Here is a 21,781-nt window from a genome sequence, read left to right on the forward strand (position 1 = left end):
AATTTGGATCAAAACAAACCATATCTTGTACTCAGACTTTGATTACGGCGTGCAAGCGCATCCAAAGTCAAGTTGAGAATTCTTATTGATATGGAGGAGAGATGCATGTACATATAATACATATGGATTCATGGCCAGAAAAAAAGGGAAAAGAGCCGGACAAGGTCTTCACTAGTAGACATGAAATGAGAGGTTGTATGCTCGGAGAAAAGCAAACAAAGGCCAGTTTTTCAACTATCAGCTGGCGTATGTGCATGTAAAAGTAGCTAGCTAAGCCTAAGGGGGGAATAATGGCAAATTCCTTAATTCTTGTTTTGACTCTGACGAGCAGTGCATATATTAATAATAATGAATACGCGATAATATATATAAATATAGGGAGGGTATGGTTTTGACCGAGAAGAAGAGATGCTGTTGATGTATATATTGGCAATACACAATTACTTACAAGGACCAAAAAAATAATTTTGTGTATATAAGTCTTACAATAAATTAATATATACACTTTTACCACACTATATAATTTCTCAAAATATTATTTTGTACCTCAAGTTACTATTTATTGATTTGACAATACCGAATGCACTCTAAAAAATTCTCTCTAATGTCTAATTTCAGTTGGTGAATTATTGTGGGGAGAGTAAATTATCTTCTCATCCCCTCATCAAATTTATAACCACATGAGATGGGTAGTACTATATAGTAATTGGCAGTAGTGCAGATTTTCATCACTTATATGCGGCGAATTTTGGGATGTGTAGGTCTCCCCCTTCAACGACACTTTCCAATTTCTCCTTCACAGATTAATTATAATAACCTCATTACATATGTTTCTTTTATAATTATTTCTGTCACTACTATATACTTTTCTTTATTATAATATTATATTGCTCATAATAAGATACTTTTCCCTTATAAAAATATTTCAATGGATGTTGTGTGGATTAAGGATGATTGATTATATACAGTTTGAAATTTATCAAGTTTTTATCTCTTTTCCGATTCTCATTAAAAGTTCTTGATCAAACATTCTAATTTGATGATTCATTCTTCTCTTTGGCTAAACATCACGATTTTTTCTTGAAAAAGCGTTGGATCGATGCATGGTGTGGTAGGATCACACACTACTCCTTCGGTATTTAGATGTGTTTGGAGAAAATAAAATAAGCAACTCTAAGTAAAACATAAGATCTAGCAAATTTAATATGAAAAGTTCAAGGCATTCTACTTCATCAAATTACAGAATAATGGAAAAAATATGACTTTTTCAACCCGGAGAATATTAGATAACATAAAAAATCTATCAAGTGATTGGGTCAGTTTATAAATTCTTAAAACAACTTATAAGATGCTAGAAAGCATTTGGTACGTAATTTGAGTTCCCAACTTAATTGTTTTAAATCTCTATTTATTAGCTGGATACTTGAATAACTTCTTTTTAAATAAGTTACGTGTATACAACATCTTATAAGCTCAAACATTGTCTTATAAATCGACTTTGTAAATAAACTTAATTAGCCCAACACCCTCTTATCGTACTTACTTTGTTTTCCTATCAATCAATATATCAATGGATCTTAGGGAGACAACCCAATGATTCGGGCACAAGACCTTCTTAAATATGTGCGTCAGTGTAAAATAAAAAGGAAAAAAAAGAAAAGGGCAAAATTAATATGCATCATAGTACTAAACCTATTAGTTACAAGGATATTAGAAATACCTAATTAGCCTTCATTAATTTCTGCAATGAATTGATCATATATATATATATATATTTAATTGTAGTACATATGTATGTATATATGATATATAGATATGAATGCAGGTCTTTTTAACGACGACACTACTCGATTTGTGTGCTCATAATAAACCAACAGCTACCGTTTTACGTACGTACTCTCATCACAATTCATTTCTCCCCCGGCACTTTTGCTTGTCTTTTCCGTTTGGCACTGCGCATCGGAAACCCTAAAATCAGAGGTTTGCTTCCTCTCTCTTCTCTTATCAACTTTCCGCTGATGGATCATCACCTAATTTGCCTCGCTTCCTGCGAAGTTTTCTGTTTAGTTAAGGTTACGTCACCCTCCCTAAATGAAATCTCGTTTGTCAACGTTGTAACACTCATACATATGTGTAGTTGCTTGCTCCATGTTTGACCTCAACAAGCTTAATTAGTGTATATATACATATACATATACATATGTCTCTAGCTAGCTAGGGTTTGATCATGAGCTGCAGTCGTAGCTATTCCGAGATGGATGTTAATTAGGGTTCATGATCATGTGCATGATTAATCTTAATCTAGGTCGTAACAATTAGGGTTTGACTCATTCAATCCTTAATTAATCACTAGAGTAGAAGAACATCATCATATGTATATGTAGGTAGATGGATGTGCACAATTGATTTGATTGAAATGGATTGGATGACAAGTGCAGGAAACACATAATTATGATGGGTGGAAATGGGGAAGTATCAGTTCCACCAGGGTTCAGGTTCCATCCCACCGACGAGGAGCTGCTTTACTACTATCTAAGGAAGAAGGTCTCTTACCAACACATCGACTTGGATGTTATTAGGGAAGTCGATCTCAACAAACTTGAACCTTGGGACCTCAAAGGTACCTGCCCTAATTTTTCCCCTTCTTACATTAAATTCACCTCTTTATCATATTTAATCTTAATTTCCTCTAATTTTATGTATATATATATATATATATATAATCATTGAAGATCTTTGAGTAGTAGTAGTATTTTTGGAAATAATTTTTTTAAATAAATTTAAAGATAGGAATTTCAAATATAACATATTCTTTTTGGAATCTATAATTGAATAATTATATATTACAAAGAAATTCGAATCTTTTGCTGCTCGATCATTTTTAATTATATTTTATAGAATCATCTGAAATTGTTTCTTAAATAATATTAATTAATTTGAAATTCAAATTCTTTCGTCCAAATATAACCTTACAGAGTGTATATATAGTTTAATTATTTAATTGGGGTTGGATAGAGTATAAATGAGGTAATTAATGTGATGATATTATATATAGTTGTGAGTTTGATGGCAAATTAAGCGTATGATGAAGTGGAAACGTATAGTATACGGCCGGCATTTGCATGGGAACAAACTAAAATCTCACTCCATCCAATAAACCCAAACTACTATATATATGTATGCATGTATATATATATATATATTTCAAATAAGAGCTATTTATATATATAAGTACTAATTATTAAATAATCATATATAAATTAAAGGATGTATATAATTTTGAGTTAACCTAGAGAATATTTATTTACCTAGCAATTTTATGCTATATGTACAAGTTTCTATTCTAATTTGATGAATTACTACCAATTTCAGACAATTACATTTATACATCAAAAAATTTAATTAGCTGATCTTTGAAAGATGGATCAGGATATGCAAATACTGGTAAAAGAATTGAACAAGAATTCACAATTTAGAGATTTTTGAGGGGGTTAAATTGCGTAATAAAAAAAATTATAATTTTTAGTCATATAATTAGGAGTTGATATTCTTTTTCTTGTATGAATTGATATTTATAATTTAGTCTTATAATATTAAAGTTTTGATAATTTTAGCCTTTTTTCAGTCAAATTGATAATAAAAATTACATGCAATTTACACATGATCTAATTAAATTGCAAATTTAGTCATGTAATTTAGAAGTGGTTGGCATTTTGGTCCTGTGTAATTTGATTTACAAGACTAAAATTGTAATTTAATCGAGTCATGTGCAGTCACATGTGATTTTCCGACAATAAAAGACTAAAGCTGCCAAAATTTAAAATTACATGACTAAATTATAAAAATAAATTCGCATCGGACAAAAAATGCCATCTCCTATGTTACAACGACACTAAAATTGCAAATTTCCTCGTCATAAAATGTAATTATGTATAGTAATGGATATGAATTTGCATTGCAGAGAAATGTAGAATAGGGTCGGGGCCCCAAAACGAATGGTACTTTTTCAGCCACAAGGACAAAAAGTATCCGACGGGTACCCGGACGAACCGGGCGACGGCAGCGGGGTTCTGGAAAGCGACGGGGAGGGACAAGGCCATCCATCTCAGCACCTCCAAGAGAATCGGGATGAGAAAAACCCTAGTCTTCTACACCGGCCGTGCCCCTCACGGCCAGAAGACTGATTGGATCATGCACGAGTACCGATTGGACGATCACACTCCTGATCACGAAATCCAAGTACGTACTATAAACTAAATTCCATTTTCTTCATAAAAATTCGTTGTTTATACGCAGACAACAAATGTATAGCTTTTAGTTATACATGCATGCATGTATGTAAATCACATGGTGGTTTTTCTTTTACATTTTTTTATAAGTTAAGATTCTTAAGCCTCACTGTATATAGTATTATTTAAGGTTAATTATGATCATATCCCTTAAGAATCTGACTTTGTCCTACTTAATTTTGATCAAACAGGAAGATGGGTGGGTGGTGTGCAGAGTATTCAAGAAGAAGAGCCACACCAGAGGTTTCAACCCCGAATTCGACCAAGAAGTAGAGCACATTGTGCCTTTCAATGCAGCTGGTGGTTGTACCTTAGAGCAGAAGCAGAACTCAGATCATCTACCACATTATAACAACTACACATTTCATGACCACAACACTTCCAACATGCATCTCCCACAACTACTCAGTCCCGATACCGTCCCACCTTCATTCTTGTCCTCACTTCCACTGCCCACCATTGACATGCAGAGTTCCCAGAACCTGTTGAGGTTAACATCCGGTAGTGCCGCCACCTCCGGCTGTGGCACCAGTGCTGGGCTCATGCAGCCAGAGAAGTTTTCCGGTGACTGGTCGTTTTTGGACAAATTACTGGGAGCTACGCATCAGACCATGGACCATATCAGCAAATGTCACCAGTTTTCTCAGGTTGCTGATTTTGTTCCACCCACCCAGAGGATTCCGTTTTCTTACCATGGGCTGGAAGCAGATCTTTCCAGATATTCCAAGTAGTTTTTTGTGGTAATTTAAGATATTTGTGTTGCTATGGCTAACCTGGCCTTCAGCCTTTGAAACCTATTCGTTTATGTTGTGAGGCTGCATATTTCAAGTACTTGGGATTATGTGCAAGATTTTGGTTTTCTGCTTATCATATGCATTGTCAATTTCAGTGTCAGTTAAATGTAGAAAAATGTGTATAGCAATTCCAACTATCAAATTAGCTGGAAGTAATGTTATGCAACCTTCTGCGTAAGTATGAAGCTACAAAAACAAGTTTCTATGTATCATCAAACACAAAGGGCTGATCATATGGAACAATGAATGTGGGAAGAGGTGAAAGCCTAACTTCAAGAACACTTTATGTTTAGGTCATAAAAGGGTCCTGTCAAATATGTCAGGAGAAATCCTTCAATCAGAATGTACAAATATGTCCTGACAAATTCCATGTATGCTCGTTCGAGCTGCATGGAGAAGCTAACACTTGAACTCAAATGTTCAGAAAAATGAATCGTATACTATAGTATTATACATATGGGCATATTGCTACACTAACTAAGAAACCCAACAAGGCACCTGCTGCGACTTCAATTTCTGTGTGGCCAATTGATTCTTTCAATTGAGGGCAACTCTCTGCCGAACTTTCTAATCCTCCATTGACCTCAGACACTACATTAGAGGACCTTATAAAGGATGTGTTGCTCTGCTTCCTGTCATCAGTCTTGAGTAATAGAGAAGATTTTGTTGGCTTCGTCGCATCTGAGAAAAGAGGGTCAATGTTCTCCATCTTTGGAGATGATTCTCTTGGGAAAGAATTGGTCAGATCTTTGGCATCATTTCTGGAGGCAGTTGAATGTGACGCGGTTCTGAGCAGAACTTTGTTTAGTTCTCTTGCATGAGTGCCCACTTCCCTCCTAACTCCCTGCAAAAGCATAAAGGGGAAGTTGAATAACTCCCCAAACAACTGTAAAAGGCTGCATATCACTATATGTAATAGAGATGCCAGTGATTTTGCCTGGTGAATTCAACAATTTTGAGGCATGTAAAGAGGTCTCTTGTTCAACCTAAATCTAATAAGATACTTCAGTAAATTTAGCTACACTGCCAAAAATGGATAAAGTTAACCTTTTTGTGTAAAACATTTTAGCATGTTACACAGCTACTATGACATCAAACAATCATAATCCACCTGAAGACTACATAAAAGGAACAATACAAATGTCTAACCACGTTTGAGAAGTCTCGATGTGCATATTTGATACGCTTAATCTGCTGAGAGAATATTCAATTTTTGACATGGATGACTATTGGACATAGACTGGAACCTTACGCTTATTCAAGTTTAAGGGACAGAAACTAGAAGACATACTAAAACTAGGAGCTGAAGGCCAAAATTTTTGGTGCAAGTACACAAACAAACAATTTGAGCTTTTAAGGCTTGATCAATGCTCTGTTAAACTTAGGTTCTTTTCTTCGCTGGTCAGTATTGAAAAGTCAAAGTAACCAAATAAACAAAGATTACATCTTTGGCTCATTACCAGCTGGAGCAGAGACCTGTTCCCAGTATTTCATTTCAAGATCCTAGAGTTCAATATGGAATTACGTATTCAATTGACGTACTTAATTTGACGCTGGCTTTGGCAACCTAAGTTGACCAAACAGAGAAAGAGAAGAGATTTCAACACAAACCTGAGCGTCGTACATAATAAGGCTAGCATAAACTACAGCCAGACCAAAAATAGCATCAGAAAATCCCCTGTAACAGATACATCAGCAACATTTGCATTAGTAACTATGATCAAAATCCAATGCCACACATTTTCTCCCAAAGATAGACACTCATCCAAACAAAACCGAAAATAAACAAATTGATCACTAGATATCCAAAGGTAGAATCTAGTGGAAACCTTTCAAGACCAAGAGAAGTTGCAGTTGCCACAGCAGCCTGGAATTTGGGAATGAACAACACACATTTAGATGAGACTAAGACTATCTGTTTTTATGATCTTTAAATTAAATTTAAAAGAAAAAAAAAGATTACAGAAGAGTGTGTGGAAGGGAATCCTCCAGCCTGAACGGCAGCCCTTAAATCAAATTTCTTGCCATATAAGAGTGTCGAAGTAAACGGTTTTGTCAGTTGCCCAATTGCTGCAGATACAGTTGCGGCTACCAGAACCTATACACCAATTTCATACAAACTAAAAAATCAAACTGAAAAAAGAACACCAAATTCAAAAGCTAACAGCCCATCTCAACGAATAACTGCACCTTATTATGATAAACGCCGGCAATATCATTGATTGAAACACTCTGACAAGCGAGTTCAGAGACACAACGGAAGCGAAAAGAAGGAGCTATGGGATTTCTTTTGGGGAAGAGATTTGTGGGTGCAAAATTGTTTCGGGTTTCCAGAAATGGGCTGCTGGAAATGTTGCAAATTTGCAGTAACATTATTGAATTCGGCTGCTAATTTTTGAAATTTCTCTTCATATTCTGAAGGTCAATTGCGTTTGTAACTGTAGGATTACTTAATTCCTGCTTTGGATTGAACGCCCCCTGAGCTTTATGAAAACTAAAAAGAAGCCTCGCAAAGTTTTGGTAATTCAAGAAAGAACCCAATTTTGGTTGCTCGTATATTAGTGTAAGTGCTAAACAACAAGCTTGGTTAGAGCGTGTAGCTGTGAAATACAAGGTCGGAGGTTCAAGCCCCGACTTCTTCTCCTAGTATTTTGGCCTTTTTTTTCCTTACCAATTTTGTGTGATCTCAATTGACTTAATCGACTTCCAAAATTTTAATAAGTTAATTTTTTTATTATGTTTTATTTTTATTTATATTATATTTTAAAATATAAAAAAATTATTTATTATATGCATATGCAAATAATTTGGCGTGATGACTAGTTAGTTACTAATTATATGCTAAACAATGTCTAAAATGTGACAGAAGCAAACAAATCCATCGCTTTGCACTTAGCACTATGACAAGTATCACTGAAGCAATGTAAGAATGCGTTTCTTTATCTGGGGATGGGTTATGTCAGAATGCGTCTCAGCAGTGGTTTACAGCATTCACTGCAACAGGAACTACTGCTTGCTACTATTGGAGCCATTCTTGATTCTACAATCACATATAACACATGTGTGAAAATCCCGTGATGGAATCACACCTTCATTGTCTTTATTGATGGTGGAAGGACTGCTACAGACATTAGCTTCACATTATACATAGATAGGGATAAGAAACATCGAGTTCAGATACTCTTCCCATGCCAGATTCCAATGAGGTGATCATAGCTTTGCCTTCTTCGGCAGTCTACCTCTCAATTCCTCAGCAACCGCGTCAATGAACTCTTCAGTATTCAAATACTGATCCCTCGACACCCTGCAAGAAACACACCCATGCTAGAGGAATGTATAATATATAAGAACGGAAATCGAACAGAAAAGAATTGTACTCACTTAGGTCCGTGAATAAGAAGAGCAAGATCCTTGGTCATCTTTCCAGACTCTACACTTGCAATGCAGGCAGCCTCAAGTTTCTCTGTGAAATCCAAGAGTCTGGAATTGTTGTCTAATTTTGCCCTTGAAAAGTCGATGAAGTAATGCGTTAATATACAAGCAATAATGAATATTAATGGAACCAGAAGACGAGAAAATCAATCTGCTACCTGTGCGCAAGCCCCCGTGACCAGGCAAAGATTGAAGCTATGCTATTTGTGCTAGTTTCACCTCCTTTTTGATGAACACGATAATGGCGTGTAACTGTGCCGTGTGCTGCCTCTGCCTCAATTGTCTTTCCATCAGGGCATACCTATTGAAACACTAAGAAGTTGGTAATGGTACAACATAAAAGGGAAAAAGAGATGGACGAGATCGATGATATAATAAGCATACTAGTACTGATGTCATCAAACCTAGCGATCCGAATCCTGCATCAAGAGAAATGAATACTTTGTAACCTCAAATCTAATGCAATGAAATAACGAAAAATAACTTTGCTTCTTCCTTTGGGAAAGGCAAGTGTTCATTGCGCTAAAGCTAGATGTACAAAGTATTTTACAAACCTTGGGCTAAAAAATCACTTTGAACATCCCCATCATAATTTTTGCACGCCCAAACATAACCTCCTTCGCTCTTTAGGGCATAAGCAACCATATCATCTATAAGACGATGCTCATACCTATTGTATCAAGAGAATAGATTTAAAAAAGGAAAAAGAGACAAAGTGGACTCATTCTCTTTCATAAACTTAGTTCTACCAGATCCCAGCAGCCTCGAACTTGGACCTCCATTCTCTTTCATAAACTTCTTGGAAGATCTCCATGAATCTTCAGGAATTGAAATCAAAGAAATGAGCAGCAGAAGAAAAAAAAGAAGGAGAATTCAATTCACAAATGGTGGAGCATAGCACGGAATTGTAGAACTTAGGATACTAGACAAAATAAAATCACTACCTTCCATCATACTTCTTTAGAATGGTATTTTTGGTGCTAAGATAAAGAGGCCACCGCTTCTGGTAAGCAGTGTTCATTGAAGCCTCCGCAAAAGCACGAATAGACTGCGCAATGGGAAGTATATCACTCCTATCATCATGCAAATTACAAGGTGATTCTAGAAGGTAACTGCTGACCTTTCTGTAAGAAAATGCAGTAAAATATTTTTGGTCTTTCAAGTCTGCGTCATCAGTCAAAATTCAATTTTATTTCTTCCAGGCCCAAATCATTCCTAGAGACTAGACAGAGTTTTCTATTGGCTACCCACTGGACTACATATAATCTAGTGTAAGCCAAAAACTATCAGTCTTCTGCATGCATTGTGTTTGGTAGTAACAGGAATACACAACACAATAGGAATTATTTTATTATAAAATAGGGAGGATCTCAATAGGTGGAAAGTCCCACACAATAAGATTGTTAAGTTGTTTCCGCATATGTCCAATTATTTGTAATGGCATAGGGGAGAGATAGAATGAAAAAGAAAATGCCAGTAAAAAATAAGTTATAAACTCTTTAACCTGGTTCTGCATTTTCAGAACTCTCATAGAGTTCAAATCTTTTCCTTCTGTCCAAAAATATAATCTCAATGATGGAAGTTTTCTCCTCAAAAAGTAAAAAGAGAAAGACAGAAAAGATAAAATAACACTGCTGCTTAACTGGTCTGTACAGGCAGATCTGAATTGAAGCTGGACTTATTTAGTGTAAATGAAGTGATAGCTTGGGGTGGTGTTATAAGCTCTATATCACCACATCACCATTACTACTGTGACATAAACAAGATGATAACAGGAACTCAATGGTAAGTTATAGATTCAGACCTCATCAGTGTTATACATTGACAGAGCTACACCACCAGACCCCGTAAAGTTGAACACCTCCAGCTCTGTGCTCTCTTCAGCCATAGTGGGCACTGCAACATGTATCGTGCCACTTTGTCATAGCAGATCGCATATATTTGAGAGCAATACGACTCCAAAAGACGAGTCTTCTTTATTTCAATTAAGCACTATAAAGAAAACCTAAATTTATATGTATAGAATACTATGCAGAAATAATATAATGGTTGCAAGTATACCAAACACCATTTTAAGTTTTCCAGGTCCTTGAATGACTAGATCGGTAGCTCGATATTGATCACCAAAAGCATGTCTCCCAATGCATATTGGTTTTGTCCAACCTAAGAATAGGCAAAATTTTGTAACTAGCATTAGCAAGGGAAGAAATGCTTTAGTTGTAACTCCAAGCACCTCATAATAAGAACCTGGAACAAGCCGAGGAACATTCTTGCATATGATAGGTTCTCTAAATACTGTTCCTGTAGCAAGTGAAAATAATATTACCAGTCAAAATCTGCAATCAAATGAAGATTCGGAATCAAGAAAGTTCTAAGATACTTAGTCAACCATTTAGGATGTTTCGAATGGTTCCATTTGGACTCTTCCACATATGTCTCAAGTTGAACTCTTTAACACGTGCCTCATCTATTCAATCAGTCAAAAGAGTCATAAAAATATCAACATAAAATAGAACCAGGACAACAAATTAATATGGATAGTAACAAGTGGAGCTGTGATGTGGATGAGATAATTCAGTTATATGTTTAGCCAAAGCAACATTGATCATCAACAACAATCCAGTGAATAATGGTTTCACCAAGTGTTGACTGGAATGAATATAATAAAGTCTGAACGGTGGAGTTTAATATACATTGTACACATACCTGGAGTAATGGTTGCACATTTAATTGCCACATTGTACCTAGAGTGTAATACAAGGTCTTATGGTGTAATACAAGATGAAATGAAAATTTGAAATTTCATGCCCCATACTGAAAATCCATAGATCAAGCAAGAAATTCATTTTTGCATCCCCATGAATCTTTCAGAATAAAAACAAAAGAACTTGAAAATGAGTTACATACTTAAGTGTGGCCTCTGCACTTTCAACTGTAACCTTATCATTCGTGGCATCACGATGAGGAAGACCAAGGTCAAAATACTTGATGTCTAGCTCCAGGAAAGGAAGAATAAGCTGTAAATTATATGAAATCATTATGACTAATGCATGGTGATGTTCAAATTAGCAACAAGGATAAAATAACTATACATGCCTTTTCTTTGATCGATTTCCAGATCACTCGAGTCATTTCATCACCTGCACCAAACTCTCCATTTAAGTCACTATGATTGTGCTCCCAATTTGCAGATACGTTGAAGTATGAGAACTGTCTCTATAAAGATAGTATGTTCTTCTTGTATTATGCATAAAATAAACACACACACTCTCAAAAAACATTGATCGGCTTTGGTCCAGAGAATAAATGAAAAATAAAAAAACAGAGAAGCTAAAGTGAGAAGGATATTTACAATAAATCAACTCGAACACCTTGTATAAATATGGCTTTGGACCTGTGATAACCGGTACTCCATTTCATTCAATCACCAAAGGTAACCTTATCATCAAGGTCTTCCGTCAAAACCAAGCAAGCAAACGCTTGATCCATATCCATCATGAAAATTTCTTAACCATTCAAAGTCACCCGATATGCCCAGAACCCATAGGGCAGAGTTGCGTAAAAAATGAAAAATGCAACTATTACTACAAGATATCAGCATCTACTAGGTTTAACCAAGATAGATTGTCCTGCTCTAGAAAGCAATCCCACCTGCTACATCATACTCTGTTTCCGCTAATCACTTCCAGTCTAACCTAAATTGGAACCAAAGCCATGAAGAGACAAACACCCAATGATTCATTTTTTCCAGACAAGAAACCGGCGCAAACGACAGGAAAAGAAATCAAAAGAGAAGAGATGATCAGACAGAAACACAGAATGTACTGGGAACATGGTACTAACCATCCATCTCTACGATGGGATTGTCGACTTTTATCTTCTCGAAGTCCATCGGCGCAGAAACTCTACTCAAATTAGTAAGAATATTGAGCAAAATTGAAGAGGAAATTGCACAATTCAGTAATAGAATTCGGTTCTTTCAAGTACTGCTTTGCTTGTTACAAACATAGGCCGGTTGAATGCTACTTTGCTATTGAGAACACGACAACTCCAATTTAATTCACTTCTGTTCCGTTTCACACATAGTAACCAAATTGATGTAATTTTTCTACAAATCGCAGTAACATTGGTGCAATCATTACATAAATAATATTTTATATTATAAATAAATATAATTAATTTAAACATATTATTTGTATAATAAAAAAATTAGCATTACAATATCATAAGTGGTTATTTATGATTAAAAGTATTTTTTTATATAGGACTGCAGGAATGTCCAATCGGTATTACACACCCAACATCATGGATCTTTTAGCCCAAAATCATCAACCCGACAACTTGGAAAGAGCTGACTATATTACTGTATAATTATTGGCCACCACCTTTTTGGTGTCTTGATCTGACAACTAAATTCGATATTTTCAGTTCTACCCACAAGCGGTAAAATATTAATTTTTAAAATACTTATATTTATTTTGAGTTTTTTTTTTCTTTCTCCGGTTTCATATAATCTATTTCAAAATTATTTATTTATTTATTTTAATTACAATCCCATTCAACAAAAGATTTCAGTAAATGATACGTAATTATTTATATTTTTTAAATATTTTGTACACATGCATCAAACTTGGCACGTACAACTAGTACAAATGAAACATCCACCTTGCAAATGCAACACATTCTTCAGTTCGCCTCACAAGAATTTGTGTTTCCCATCCCCATAATGTTACCATCCAGAAAATTGAAACCACGGAACAATTTCAACCTGCCAACATTAGCGTGTAAATCACTCTCACTCTCAGAAAAGATGCATACATCATTATCATAAAGTCAAGACGTTCCGGTCCTAGAAATATTCAAATTCAACATAAGAAGAATCAGTTGAGTTGCTTTTGGTCTTATCACCACCTCCCATGTCCGCAACCTTCTTGTCCGAATGGCCTGAATCTTTGCTCGCAAACTGCGTAAAGTCTATAGGTTCAGGAACGTGTGGCGGCGTGGCGCATCTTACAAGAGCCCAGTTCACGCCCTCGAAGAACGGATGCTGTTTGATTTCGGTAGCGCCTCTCTTGTATGCAATTCTCTTCTGTGGTTCCTTCACCAAGAGCCCTTTGATGAGATCCCTGGCTGTAAGACTAACCTGTGGAGTTTCAGGGAACTTTAATGGTTGGCCAACAACATTAAAGAGTGTAGCGCGGTTGCCAGCACCCTTGAACGGGGTTGTTCCGTGTAAGAGCTCGTACAAGAAGATGCCAAATGTCCACCAATCTACTGCACTGCCATGCCCTTCTCCACGGATGATCTCCGGGGCTAGGTATTCGTGAGTCCCAACGAATGACATGGAACGAACGTTTGTTGGCTCAGCCATTAGCTCGGGAAGGGAGTTAGAATTGTTACCCAGCCCGAAATCAGATTTGGATTTGCGATTCTTTTTGGTAGGAAGGAGGCGCGGAAGAAAAGTTGATGGCTGCATGCACCCACGTACAGCATGGTCATCATCCAAGATGCCACCAGGAATTTCACTCTGATTTGCCACATGAACAGATGAAGATTTTACGAGTGTTGGACTGACAGAACAACGAAGTGAGAGGTCAAAGTCGGAAAGCATGATGTGGCCCTCTTCTCTCACTAGGACATTTTCTGGCTTCAGGTCCCGGTAAACAATTCCTAGCATGTGCAGATACTCGAGTGCTAACAAGACCTCTGATGCATAAAATCTGTAAAAAGTAGAATTAATAAACAAAATGTCAAATAGGGTGCTATTTGCTTTGCCAAATTCATGTCGGAGAATGTACACAGAACAAACAATTAGTCATGGGATGCCTAAGGCTAATCATGCATCAGATAGACGTAGAATAACAGTTTCGGCTTCAAGAAAAACCAACTCGGATTGTGGAAAAGAAGTAACACAAAAAATTGGTGACATAGCTCATAGGCGAGTTCATCAATGATGATAATAAATGCAAAAGATATAATAAGAGAAAGCAAATATCAGTTACATAAATAAGGCTCCCCCTAGTGTGGAATGTGACTGATGTGACAATGGTGCAAGTAGTCAAATCCTAACACTATAGTCCAAATTTACTAGCATGCAGTGGAGAAAAATTGAGATGGCATGTAAATGAGAAAGGCGCATAAAGATCAATAACGTAAGTGGGTAGTGACCTGGCAGCTTCCTCTGTAAAATGCTTATTGGGCTGCTTTTGCCGAAGAGTATGAAGGTTACCTCCACTGCAAAACTCCATGACCAAGCAATAAAACTTATCAGTCTCAAAGTAAGAATATAAGGTAGGTAAGAAAGGATGATCAAGAAGACCAAGAATCTCTCTTTCTGTTTGAGCTCTGAGTAGCTTATTTCTGCTTGCAAGAGAACCTTTATCCATAACCTTCATGGCGAAGAAGGCATTTGTTCCTCGGAGTTCAACAAGGTAGACACTTCCAATGTCTCCATAACCAAGGCGCTTTAGGAGACGAAAACTGCTAAGGCCAAGATGAGAATCTCTTTGAGAAGCAGAATTTATGGCATCCCATCTGCCATCACCACCAGTATGGGGCTTGAGGGGTGCACTTGTACTTTCTAAGCTGTCACTGCGATTGCTGCTAACACCGCCCCAGCCATGATTGATATTTGATACTCCGCTCTTAGCATTACTTGATTTTAAGTTAGAAGATATTGCGGGTGATCCACTTGTCAGATAATCTGTATCCGTAAATATTTTAGGACTGGGCAATGGGCATGGACTTGAACCAATTGGAGTCACTGCGTCATTTCTTCTAAATTCACTTGGCGATTTATGAGTGGAGGTTGAATTAAATTCAGAGTTGGGACCTACAGATAAAGGTTCACATGGAGAGACACGGCCAGGATTGGCGCTTCTTTTTGGCAGTTGATCTGATTTCTTCAAGTCCTTAGATATATTTGAAGTTGATGTGGCAGAACTTTTGCTTGCCAGGTCCTGCTGGCCAGGTTCACACGCATTGTCTTCTGATGGTGTGTGACTCATCTACATTTGAAGAAAACACATAAATCTTATCCATTTATCTCATCACCGAATCAATGAAGAACCATTAAGAATCAAATGCAAGAATCAAAAGATGAAAACTAAAACCCGTTATGCCCTATTCCATTTGATCTATCAAATTACTCTACTGAGGAAGAACTCCAAGAATAAGATAAAAACTAATAACTACAGAGCAAACTTCATTTTCAGAATAGTCATGAAGCTATATTATGCATATGTGCACAAGCTGTAAATCTTTCTCTAACCATTTCCAGGATACGTAACAAAATCCTCTAACAGTTAGCTCCCTGAAGATAATTAAGCTTCCTCCTCATTTCCAATCAAATTTAGGATCACAGACGGTGCCACTGCCCTGAAATTTGCTCTAAAATCATAGGAAAATCAGAGTTACAATTTCGTTATAAACCTATGCCAGTTTTGATGATGATTCTAACGTCTCCGGAAACAACATTGAAAAGGAAACATAGAGATACATTTCAATTACCCATCTTCAACATTTTTCAATTCATGCAGACCATTGAAGTCTATGGCAATCCCAAAATTGTTATATCAATAGGTACCTTTTTCCTGATATTGTTCCACTTGCATTTATAGCCGAATCAATCGACAGGAAATACTGATAACAATCAAGTCTGCACCCGTGAGACAAAATAACATCGCCAGGGGCTTACACGACAAGATTCTGAAACAAAAAACTCTGCAAATAGTAAAACGAATTACAAAATGCAAAATCTGCCCATGTTCTTGTTCTTCATCAGGCAATGAATTCTTGATCTAAACATCAAATCTTCATTCCTATATGACACAATGATACACTGATAATCCTCGTGCATGCAAATGTACATACAACCCATATTATTCCATACGAAGAACTCACCAGGTGGGCTCTGCTATGGCCTCCAAGGAATCAGCGAACATTGGAGAAGGTGTTTTGGTTTATGGAAAGGCAGGCAGAAGGACACAGGGAAATCCCACAAGAAAATAAAGGGACTTTGATAAAATCCATTGCCACTACGTGCAATGGAGTTTGGTATTTGACATCGTTGTGGTTGTTGCTACAATCAAAGGCATCATCCGTTTGGTGGATGGGCGAGGAGAGAAATTTGCGGGAAGCGAGGAAAAGAAATAAAAATAGAAATGGAAAATCCATTTTATACCCAGGACTGAATAAAAGAATGAGAGAGAGAGAGAGAGAGAGAGACGTGGAGGGATGAAAGGGAGAAGAGGTCAGTGGAGGTGGCAGGCCAGATCGGGGGATACGCGAGGATCGGCTTCGGCATTTCAAACTCTGAATATACTCGTGGTAGGAATTAATTTTCAATATTCTCATTTCTGCCCCACTTCTCTCTTTTAATTCCATTTTCACTCCCTAAAATATGACAAATTATATATTATACTTTGGTGGCAGATTAAATTTTGTGTTGCAAACTCTATCCCATTTTCTACACCATTCAATACACAGGTCGGCATCACGTTTTTTTATTTTGAGAAATATTTTATATACTTAATATGTATTTTTTAAATACAGTAAAAGATGAAATATGATTTGTAACAGAAAATTCAATCTATTTCGATAGACCTCTAACGAACTATATTTTTATAAAAAAATAATAATAAATAAAAAAGCTGAAAAAAAATATGGGAAATATTTGAGTTGAATTTAATATGCAAGATCAATATATGATGGTGAATATTTCCCCCTTCTATCTTCATTTCTTTGATGAAATTTTAATGTTTGATTCATGTTTTCACATTTTTTGAAATGAGATAAAACACATTTAATATTTATTTTTGTGTCTCTACACTTTATTTATGTGTTTTTTTATTTTTCAACTTTCTATATTTTAATAATATAAAAGAGACATGATTTGACAATAAACAGTGATTTTTGTGTCTAACAAATACAACATTAAACATACACTATTTATATACATACATATTTATATATAAAAATATATATAAAAGATATATGATTTGACAATGAACAGTGACTTTTCTTTCTCAAATCCCAATATCAAACCTGCACCACTTTTTTTAAAATATTTTAAATTATCTCAAAAGATAAATTCAAACCCCATCTATTTTCAACACACACTTACTTATCTCTATTTTTTTCTCTTATCGCCAAAACATTCAAAATACAAATTCAAATATAAGAATAGATTTCCCGTCCAATTAAATATATAACTATGATTAAATTTTAAATTTTTGTATTGATTTTATATGACAATAATATTCTTGACATAATGAGGAAAATCAATTATTTTTGGTAGTGGAGATAAATGCCGGCCTAACGCCGGATCCGATCCGACCCACCAGACTCATAGGTCGCCCGCCCGAATAAATGTGATTTGGAATTACCAGACGTATTATACAGTTATCGCACAAGTCAGAAACGGCTACTTTATCTCCCCAAAGCCGACGGAGAAGCAGAGGCCCGTAAGGTTCAAACGAGCGCAAAACAGCCGGAACTAAAGCGTGGAGATGGCTGAAAACTCCCTACCGCTGCAGCAAGCGGCTGTGCATCCGGCGGTCCAGCCGCTGTCGTACTTGCTGGGCACGTGGAGGGGACAAGGGGAAGGCAGTTTCCCGACCATCTCCCCTTTCAAGTACTCCGAGGAGCTTCAATTCTCTCACGTTCCCAACAAGGTACCTTCGTTTCCAATTGTCTGAATGCAAAACCGTTTTGAAATTACGGCACAAATATATAGGATCTGAAGGAATTTTATATTTTGACGAGGGAAGCCCGTGATAGCTTATTCTTCCAAGACGTGGAAATTGAGCAGCGGAGAGCCAATGCATTCCGAGAGTGGTTTCTGGCGGCCTAAACTCGATGGTACAATTGAAGTTGTTATTGCTCAGAGCACTGCTCTCGTTGAGGTTCAGGTAATCATCATTCTCTCATCAGTGTGTTAAGTTGCCACAGGGATGATCATCCATGGATAAGTCTTAAGATGGTAGACAGTGGTGAATGTTGCAGTAGGATGTCCTCCTTCTGTAGTCTATTAGGTTGCTCGAGAGAAGTGTTTCTGTTTTCTCAGCTAGTTTTGGAACCAGGGGATGCCTTATTCCCTGCATAGGCCAATTTACCTTTCTTGCGAAAAAGAAAAAGCCAAGAAATCATATGTTCTAGCTATGAATTTTGCACAATTGATTGCTTAACTTGGTTATTTTAGTGGTTGATGTTATATGTGTAGCTTGTAAGTCAGAGCAACTTGATTCTTGATTTGATTAGAATATGTAGTAACTGCAAGTTTCCATGCTGTCTAAGGAGAGAAAATTTCCCAACTGATCAACGATCTCATGGTATTTCGCCAGAAAATTTTCATACTTATGGTGCAGCTGTTAATCACCTCCGAAATGGGCTGATAGGTTTTGTCACCACTTAGATAGAAGAAAACTAGATACAAGTAGAATTAGCTAGCGTCTGATGCTATTATGCTGTGGTTCTACATTGATCTGCAGAAAGGAACATATGATGCAGAACAGAGAAGAGTGAAGCTAAAGAGTGCCCTTGTTGGGAATGCTACCAAGGTAAATCAGTAGAGATGTGCATGTTTTTTGAACTATTTCAGTATGTTTGTTTTCACTTCTACTATCTTAATTGCGTAGTCGCATGATGGATCCCCAAGCTCTATTGTCAGGAAGATGTCTTCCCATTAACATGTGAATAATTCTTGAGTCCTTGTACACCTTAAGTTGACAAGTTAAATAGTACATCTACATTCGAAATGGGCTGAGTTTGTATTAGCTAGTCATTCTAGAAGCCTCTTGAAGCTCAAGATAATTTAGGCCCAAATACAATACACTGCCTACCCTTTATAAAATTAAAAACACCCATTGAGGTTGTAGGTATTACGCCCCCTATTCCGAGGCAAAAGCTGCCACAAAAATAGTGCACTAACACCTTTCAAGAGATGTATTTGTAATTTTATAAAAAATACGTATAAATGAAATTTACCATAAATTTAAGACCAGAAATTAGGGAACGGCATTAATATGTATCAAGAATAACACATTGTTTCTGTGATGGCAGGTGAAAGAGATGAGTCGAATCTATGAAGTGATTAGTGGAGAATTATCATACGTGGTTGAGATGGCCACCAACCTCACAAGCCTGCAGCCGCATTTGAAGGCCGTCCTTAAAAAGCTATGACGACAACCCTTTTCCCAGGTTGTGATGAATAAATCAGCGGTTGTACCACCCATCGCTATTGCAGTTACTCTCCTACATCTTTAGACATCCTTGAAGTTGAGGGCTTGAAATTTGATGTGACAATTGTTGACAAGATATTCAACTAAAAGATTATCAATAAAGAAAAGAGAAGTAAACGGATACAAAAGATTCTTTGACAAGTCACCGTCAGTAGTGACTCTTACTACTGAAAATTTTATGGGTTGTGACAACTTCTTGATGCGTAGAAAATGACTGTTGAAAAGAAAAAATCCTTTCAATAATGAGTTTTTAGCTTAGTGATTAAAATTAGGCCGAAAGCCTATGTTCCCCTGGACGTTCGATCACTTAAAGTAAATTCATCTTATTATGTGAATTTATTATAATTTATTAAAAATTTTAGTTATATTGATATATAGAGTGACTTAATGTATTATTTAATCATCCAATTTATTAAAATAATATAATCATGTAACTATGGATTCTATGGAGGAAAAAAAAATCCTTTGTGCTAGGATATTCTTCGTAAAACATTCGGGCAACTGGTTTTCCGTTATCCTTCTAAAAAGGTTTTGCTTTAGCCTGTTTCAGAACGATGGTTGTGCAAAAGAGAAAGTAATGGATTCCATATTCCAAGAAACATTTATTTTTTTCTTCAAACGATGAATATATATTTGTAATTGAAACAAATTTCAAATACCTTTTAAAATAATTTAGAACTACAATTGGTAAACAACATATATGTCGTCAACTAAAGTACCCTCAAGTATACTCATTTTTCACCATCTGCTTAAGAATTCTAACAATACTCTTTTATTCATGCATAATTAAAGTCAATTCACTTAATCAATTTTTATTAGTTATTCGCTTTATCTTCTTGCATTTTCATATTAGATTAATATAATAAAAAATTAAGTTATACACGCGGATGGAATGTGCTTCGATGACTAAGTATATATAGAGGGAAAAATTTCAGGAACCCCCTATGATAACAGAAATATTCAAAAAACTCCTTATAAAAATTGAAGTGTCAATTACCCCCCAGTGATATATAATAAAGTTAAAAAAAAAAAAAACCACATACAAAAATTAGATCACACACGCTTTGACTGCGAATTGACTATAAAAATACCTTTTTTTTTATATATATTTTTACCATTCTCTCACATCTGATATATACAATATTATAATAATAAAATATTATTTTATATAATAAGTATTTAATTATTTATACAATAAAATATTATTTTAATTAATTAATTTATATATTAAAAGAAATAGTGGCAACGGCGGCAGACCACACCCTTATCACCCCGGGCGACGATCATCACCAAAATTTGGGTGAGGAAGGGTGGGTGGGAAGGGGGGAGGAGGTCGGACTGTGTGGGGGTGAAGGAAAAGTATGGGCATGGGGGTGAGGCAGGGATTGGGGGAGGGGGCGAGGCAGGGGCCGATAAGTGGGTTTGGCGGGGGGGGGGGGGGGGGGGCGGATTATGATTATTATTTTGATATAATATTTTTTTATAAATTATAATTATATATATTATAAATATATCTTAATAGTTATAAACTATATATATTATAAACTAAATGCATTAATAAACCTAATTTGACTGATTGACTAGAAGAGACATTTTAATAATTGTTTTAATAAAAAATAAACTCAAACTAACCAAGAAGCGGTGTGAATATTTATTCGTAATACAGAGATGATTTTTAATATTTTCATCGGAAGATTTTTGATATCCCGGGGGTATAGAGTACAAGAAGCATTTTATTTTGGAAAAAGAGAACGGGGAGATGTAACATATTTTGTAGAAAAGAATAAAGGGTCAACCAAACATAGCCTAGCTGGTCACTTTTCGTTTTCAACTTTGACGATCACGCGTGTGAGTTCTTTATCTCCTCAATTACAACCATGCGGACCAACAAAAATGGACGCGAAGGGAAAAACACAAAAGAATAAATGAGACATCTAGCGAATATTCACACACAAAATCACTGATTTATAAGATGGGAGAGTACAGAGGAAAAGAAGAATGAAATGAAATTAAAAGAAACCACATC

At 36.0% G+C, this 21,781-nt stretch overlaps 5 protein-coding genes across 13 annotated transcripts; 2 read left to right on the forward strand and 3 right to left on the reverse strand.

Annotated features, from left to right (window-relative positions):
* Positions 1-1,843: 1,843 nt before the first annotated feature.
* LOC105168083 (protein SOMBRERO) lies at positions 1,844-5,172 on the forward strand. Of its 3 annotated transcripts, none has more exons than XM_011088013.3 (4): positions 1,844-1,980; positions 2,439-2,620; positions 3,962-4,239; positions 4,481-5,172. In XM_011088013.3, exons 2-4 carry the CDS (start codon positions 2,452-2,454, stop codon positions 5,018-5,020), a joined length of 987 nt encoding a protein of 328 aa, XP_011086315.1. In that variant the 5' UTR covers positions 1,844-1,980; positions 2,439-2,451; the 3' UTR covers positions 5,021-5,172. The 3 variants fall into 3 exon arrangements, with proteins under 3 accessions (XP_011086315.1, XP_088740426.1, XP_088740425.1); XM_088884300.1 differs by lacking the exon at positions 1,844-1,980 and adding an exon at positions 2,019-2,072; XM_088884299.1 differs by lacking the exon at positions 1,844-1,980 and having other exon boundaries at positions 2,086-2,620.
* A 144-nt stretch (positions 5,173-5,316) lies between these two features.
* Positions 5,317-7,545, reverse strand: LOC105168084 (Acid phosphatase/vanadium-dependent haloperoxidase-related protein). Its single transcript, XM_011088014.3, has 5 exons — positions 7,274-7,545; positions 7,047-7,181; positions 6,913-6,950; positions 6,695-6,761; positions 5,317-5,927 (listed from the first exon to the last, which is right to left on the reverse strand). The coding sequence occupies exons 1-5, from the start codon at positions 7,454-7,456 to the stop codon at positions 5,532-5,534; spliced, it is 819 nt and encodes a 272-aa protein (XP_011086316.1). The 5' UTR covers positions 7,457-7,545; the 3' UTR covers positions 5,317-5,531.
* Positions 7,546-7,997: 452 nt separating this feature from the next.
* LOC105168086 (isocitrate dehydrogenase [NADP]) lies at positions 7,998-12,591 on the reverse strand. Of its 3 annotated transcripts, XM_020695983.2 has the most exons (16): positions 12,359-12,591; positions 12,167-12,210; positions 11,612-11,655; positions 11,423-11,532; positions 11,222-11,259; positions 10,905-10,982; positions 10,763-10,816; positions 10,577-10,678; positions 10,320-10,411; positions 9,460-9,563; positions 9,265-9,333; positions 9,070-9,185; positions 8,900-8,934; positions 8,674-8,816; positions 8,465-8,587; positions 7,998-8,387 (listed from the first exon to the last, which is right to left on the reverse strand). In XM_020695983.2, exons 3-16 carry the CDS (start codon positions 11,645-11,647, stop codon positions 8,294-8,296), a joined length of 1,194 nt encoding a protein of 397 aa, XP_020551642.1. In that variant the 5' UTR covers positions 11,648-11,655; positions 12,167-12,210; positions 12,359-12,591; the 3' UTR covers positions 7,998-8,293. The 3 variants fall into 3 exon arrangements, with proteins under 3 accessions (XP_020551642.1, XP_011086317.1, XP_088739399.1); XM_011088015.3 differs by lacking the exon at positions 12,167-12,210; XM_088883273.1 differs by lacking the exons at positions 11,222-11,259; positions 11,612-11,655; positions 12,167-12,210; positions 12,359-12,591.
* Positions 12,592-13,159: 568 nt separating this feature from the next.
* LOC105168087 (serine/threonine-protein kinase RHS3) lies at positions 13,160-16,813 on the reverse strand. 5 transcript variants are annotated; one of them, XM_011088018.3, is made up of 5 exons: positions 16,418-16,813; positions 16,101-16,222; positions 15,786-15,904; positions 14,684-15,522; positions 13,160-14,235 (listed from the first exon to the last, which is right to left on the reverse strand). In XM_011088018.3, exons 3-5 carry the CDS (start codon positions 15,786-15,788, stop codon positions 13,365-13,367), a joined length of 1,713 nt encoding a protein of 570 aa, XP_011086320.1. In that variant the 5' UTR covers positions 15,789-15,904; positions 16,101-16,222; positions 16,418-16,813; the 3' UTR covers positions 13,160-13,364. The 5 variants fall into 5 exon arrangements, with proteins under 5 accessions (XP_011086320.1, XP_011086319.1, XP_088739398.1 ...); XM_011088017.3 differs by having other exon boundaries at positions 16,101-16,237; XM_088883272.1 differs by lacking the exon at positions 15,786-15,904.
* A 1,079-nt stretch (positions 16,814-17,892) lies between these two features.
* On the forward strand, positions 17,893-19,900 carry LOC105168088 (nitrobindin heme-binding domain protein). The gene is made up of 4 exons (XM_011088022.3): positions 17,893-18,189; positions 18,286-18,426; positions 19,006-19,074; positions 19,577-19,900. Exons 1-4 carry the CDS (start codon positions 18,025-18,027, stop codon positions 19,694-19,696), a joined length of 495 nt encoding a protein of 164 aa, XP_011086324.1. The 5' UTR covers positions 17,893-18,024; the 3' UTR covers positions 19,697-19,900.
* The last annotated feature ends 1,881 nt before the right edge of the window (positions 19,901-21,781 follow it).

Source organism: Sesamum indicum, linkage group LG8 (genome assembly GCF_026168435.1).
Source record: "Sesamum indicum cultivar Baizhima isolate 11 linkage group LG8, ASM2616843v1, whole genome shotgun sequence".
NCBI lineage: Eukaryota > Viridiplantae > Streptophyta > Magnoliopsida > Lamiales > Pedaliaceae > Sesamum > Sesamum indicum.

Bases quoted from the DNA above. Each gene is read 5' to 3' on its own strand.
- LOC105168083 (XM_011088013.3), top strand. From the start codon at position 2,452: ATGATGGGTGGAAATGGGGAAGTATCAGTTCCACCAGGGTTCAGGTTC. The intron at 2,621-3,961 runs GTACCTGCCCTA...TTTGCATTGCAG, and splicing joins TGAACCTTGGGACCTCAAAG to AGAAATGTAGAATAGGGTCG. The intron at 4,240-4,480 runs GTACGTACTATA...TTGATCAAACAG, and splicing joins CTCCTGATCACGAAATCCAA to GAAGATGGGTGGGTGGTGTG.
- LOC105168084 (XM_011088014.3), bottom strand. From the start codon at position 7,456: ATGTTACTGCAAATTTGCAACATTTCCAGCAGCCCATTTCTGGAAACC. The intron at 6,951-7,046 runs GTAATCTTTTTT...CCCAAATTCCAG, and splicing joins TCCCTTCCACACACTCTTCT to GCTGCTGTGGCAACTGCAAC. The intron at 5,928-6,694 runs GTTTGTGTTGAA...ATGCTTTTGCAG, and splicing joins TTATTATGTACGACGCTCAG to GGAGTTAGGAGGGAAGTGGG.
- LOC105168086 (XM_011088015.3), bottom strand. From the start codon at position 12,407: ATGGACTTCGAGAAGATAAAAGTCGACAATCCCATCGTAGAGATGGAT. The intron at 10,679-10,762 runs GTTCTTATTATG...GCCTATTCTTAG, and splicing joins TGTTCCTCGGCTTGTTCCAG to GTTGGACAAAACCAATATGC. The intron at 8,817-8,899 runs GTATGCTTATTA...GTGTTTCAATAG, and splicing joins GTTTGATGACATCAGTACTA to GTATGCCCTGATGGAAAGAC.
- LOC105168087 (XM_011088018.3), bottom strand. The intron at 14,236-14,683 runs GTCACTACCCAC...TACTTTTTACAG, and splicing joins TTTACAGAGGAAGCTGCCAG to ATTTTATGCATCAGAGGTCT.
- LOC105168088 (XM_011088022.3), top strand. From the start codon at position 18,025: ATGGCTGAAAACTCCCTACCGCTGCAGCAAGCGGCTGTGCATCCGGCG. The intron at 18,427-19,005 runs GTAATCATCATT...ATTGATCTGCAG, and splicing joins CTGCTCTCGTTGAGGTTCAG to AAAGGAACATATGATGCAGA. The intron at 19,075-19,576 runs GTAAATCAGTAG...CTGTGATGGCAG, and splicing joins TTGTTGGGAATGCTACCAAG to GTGAAAGAGATGAGTCGAAT.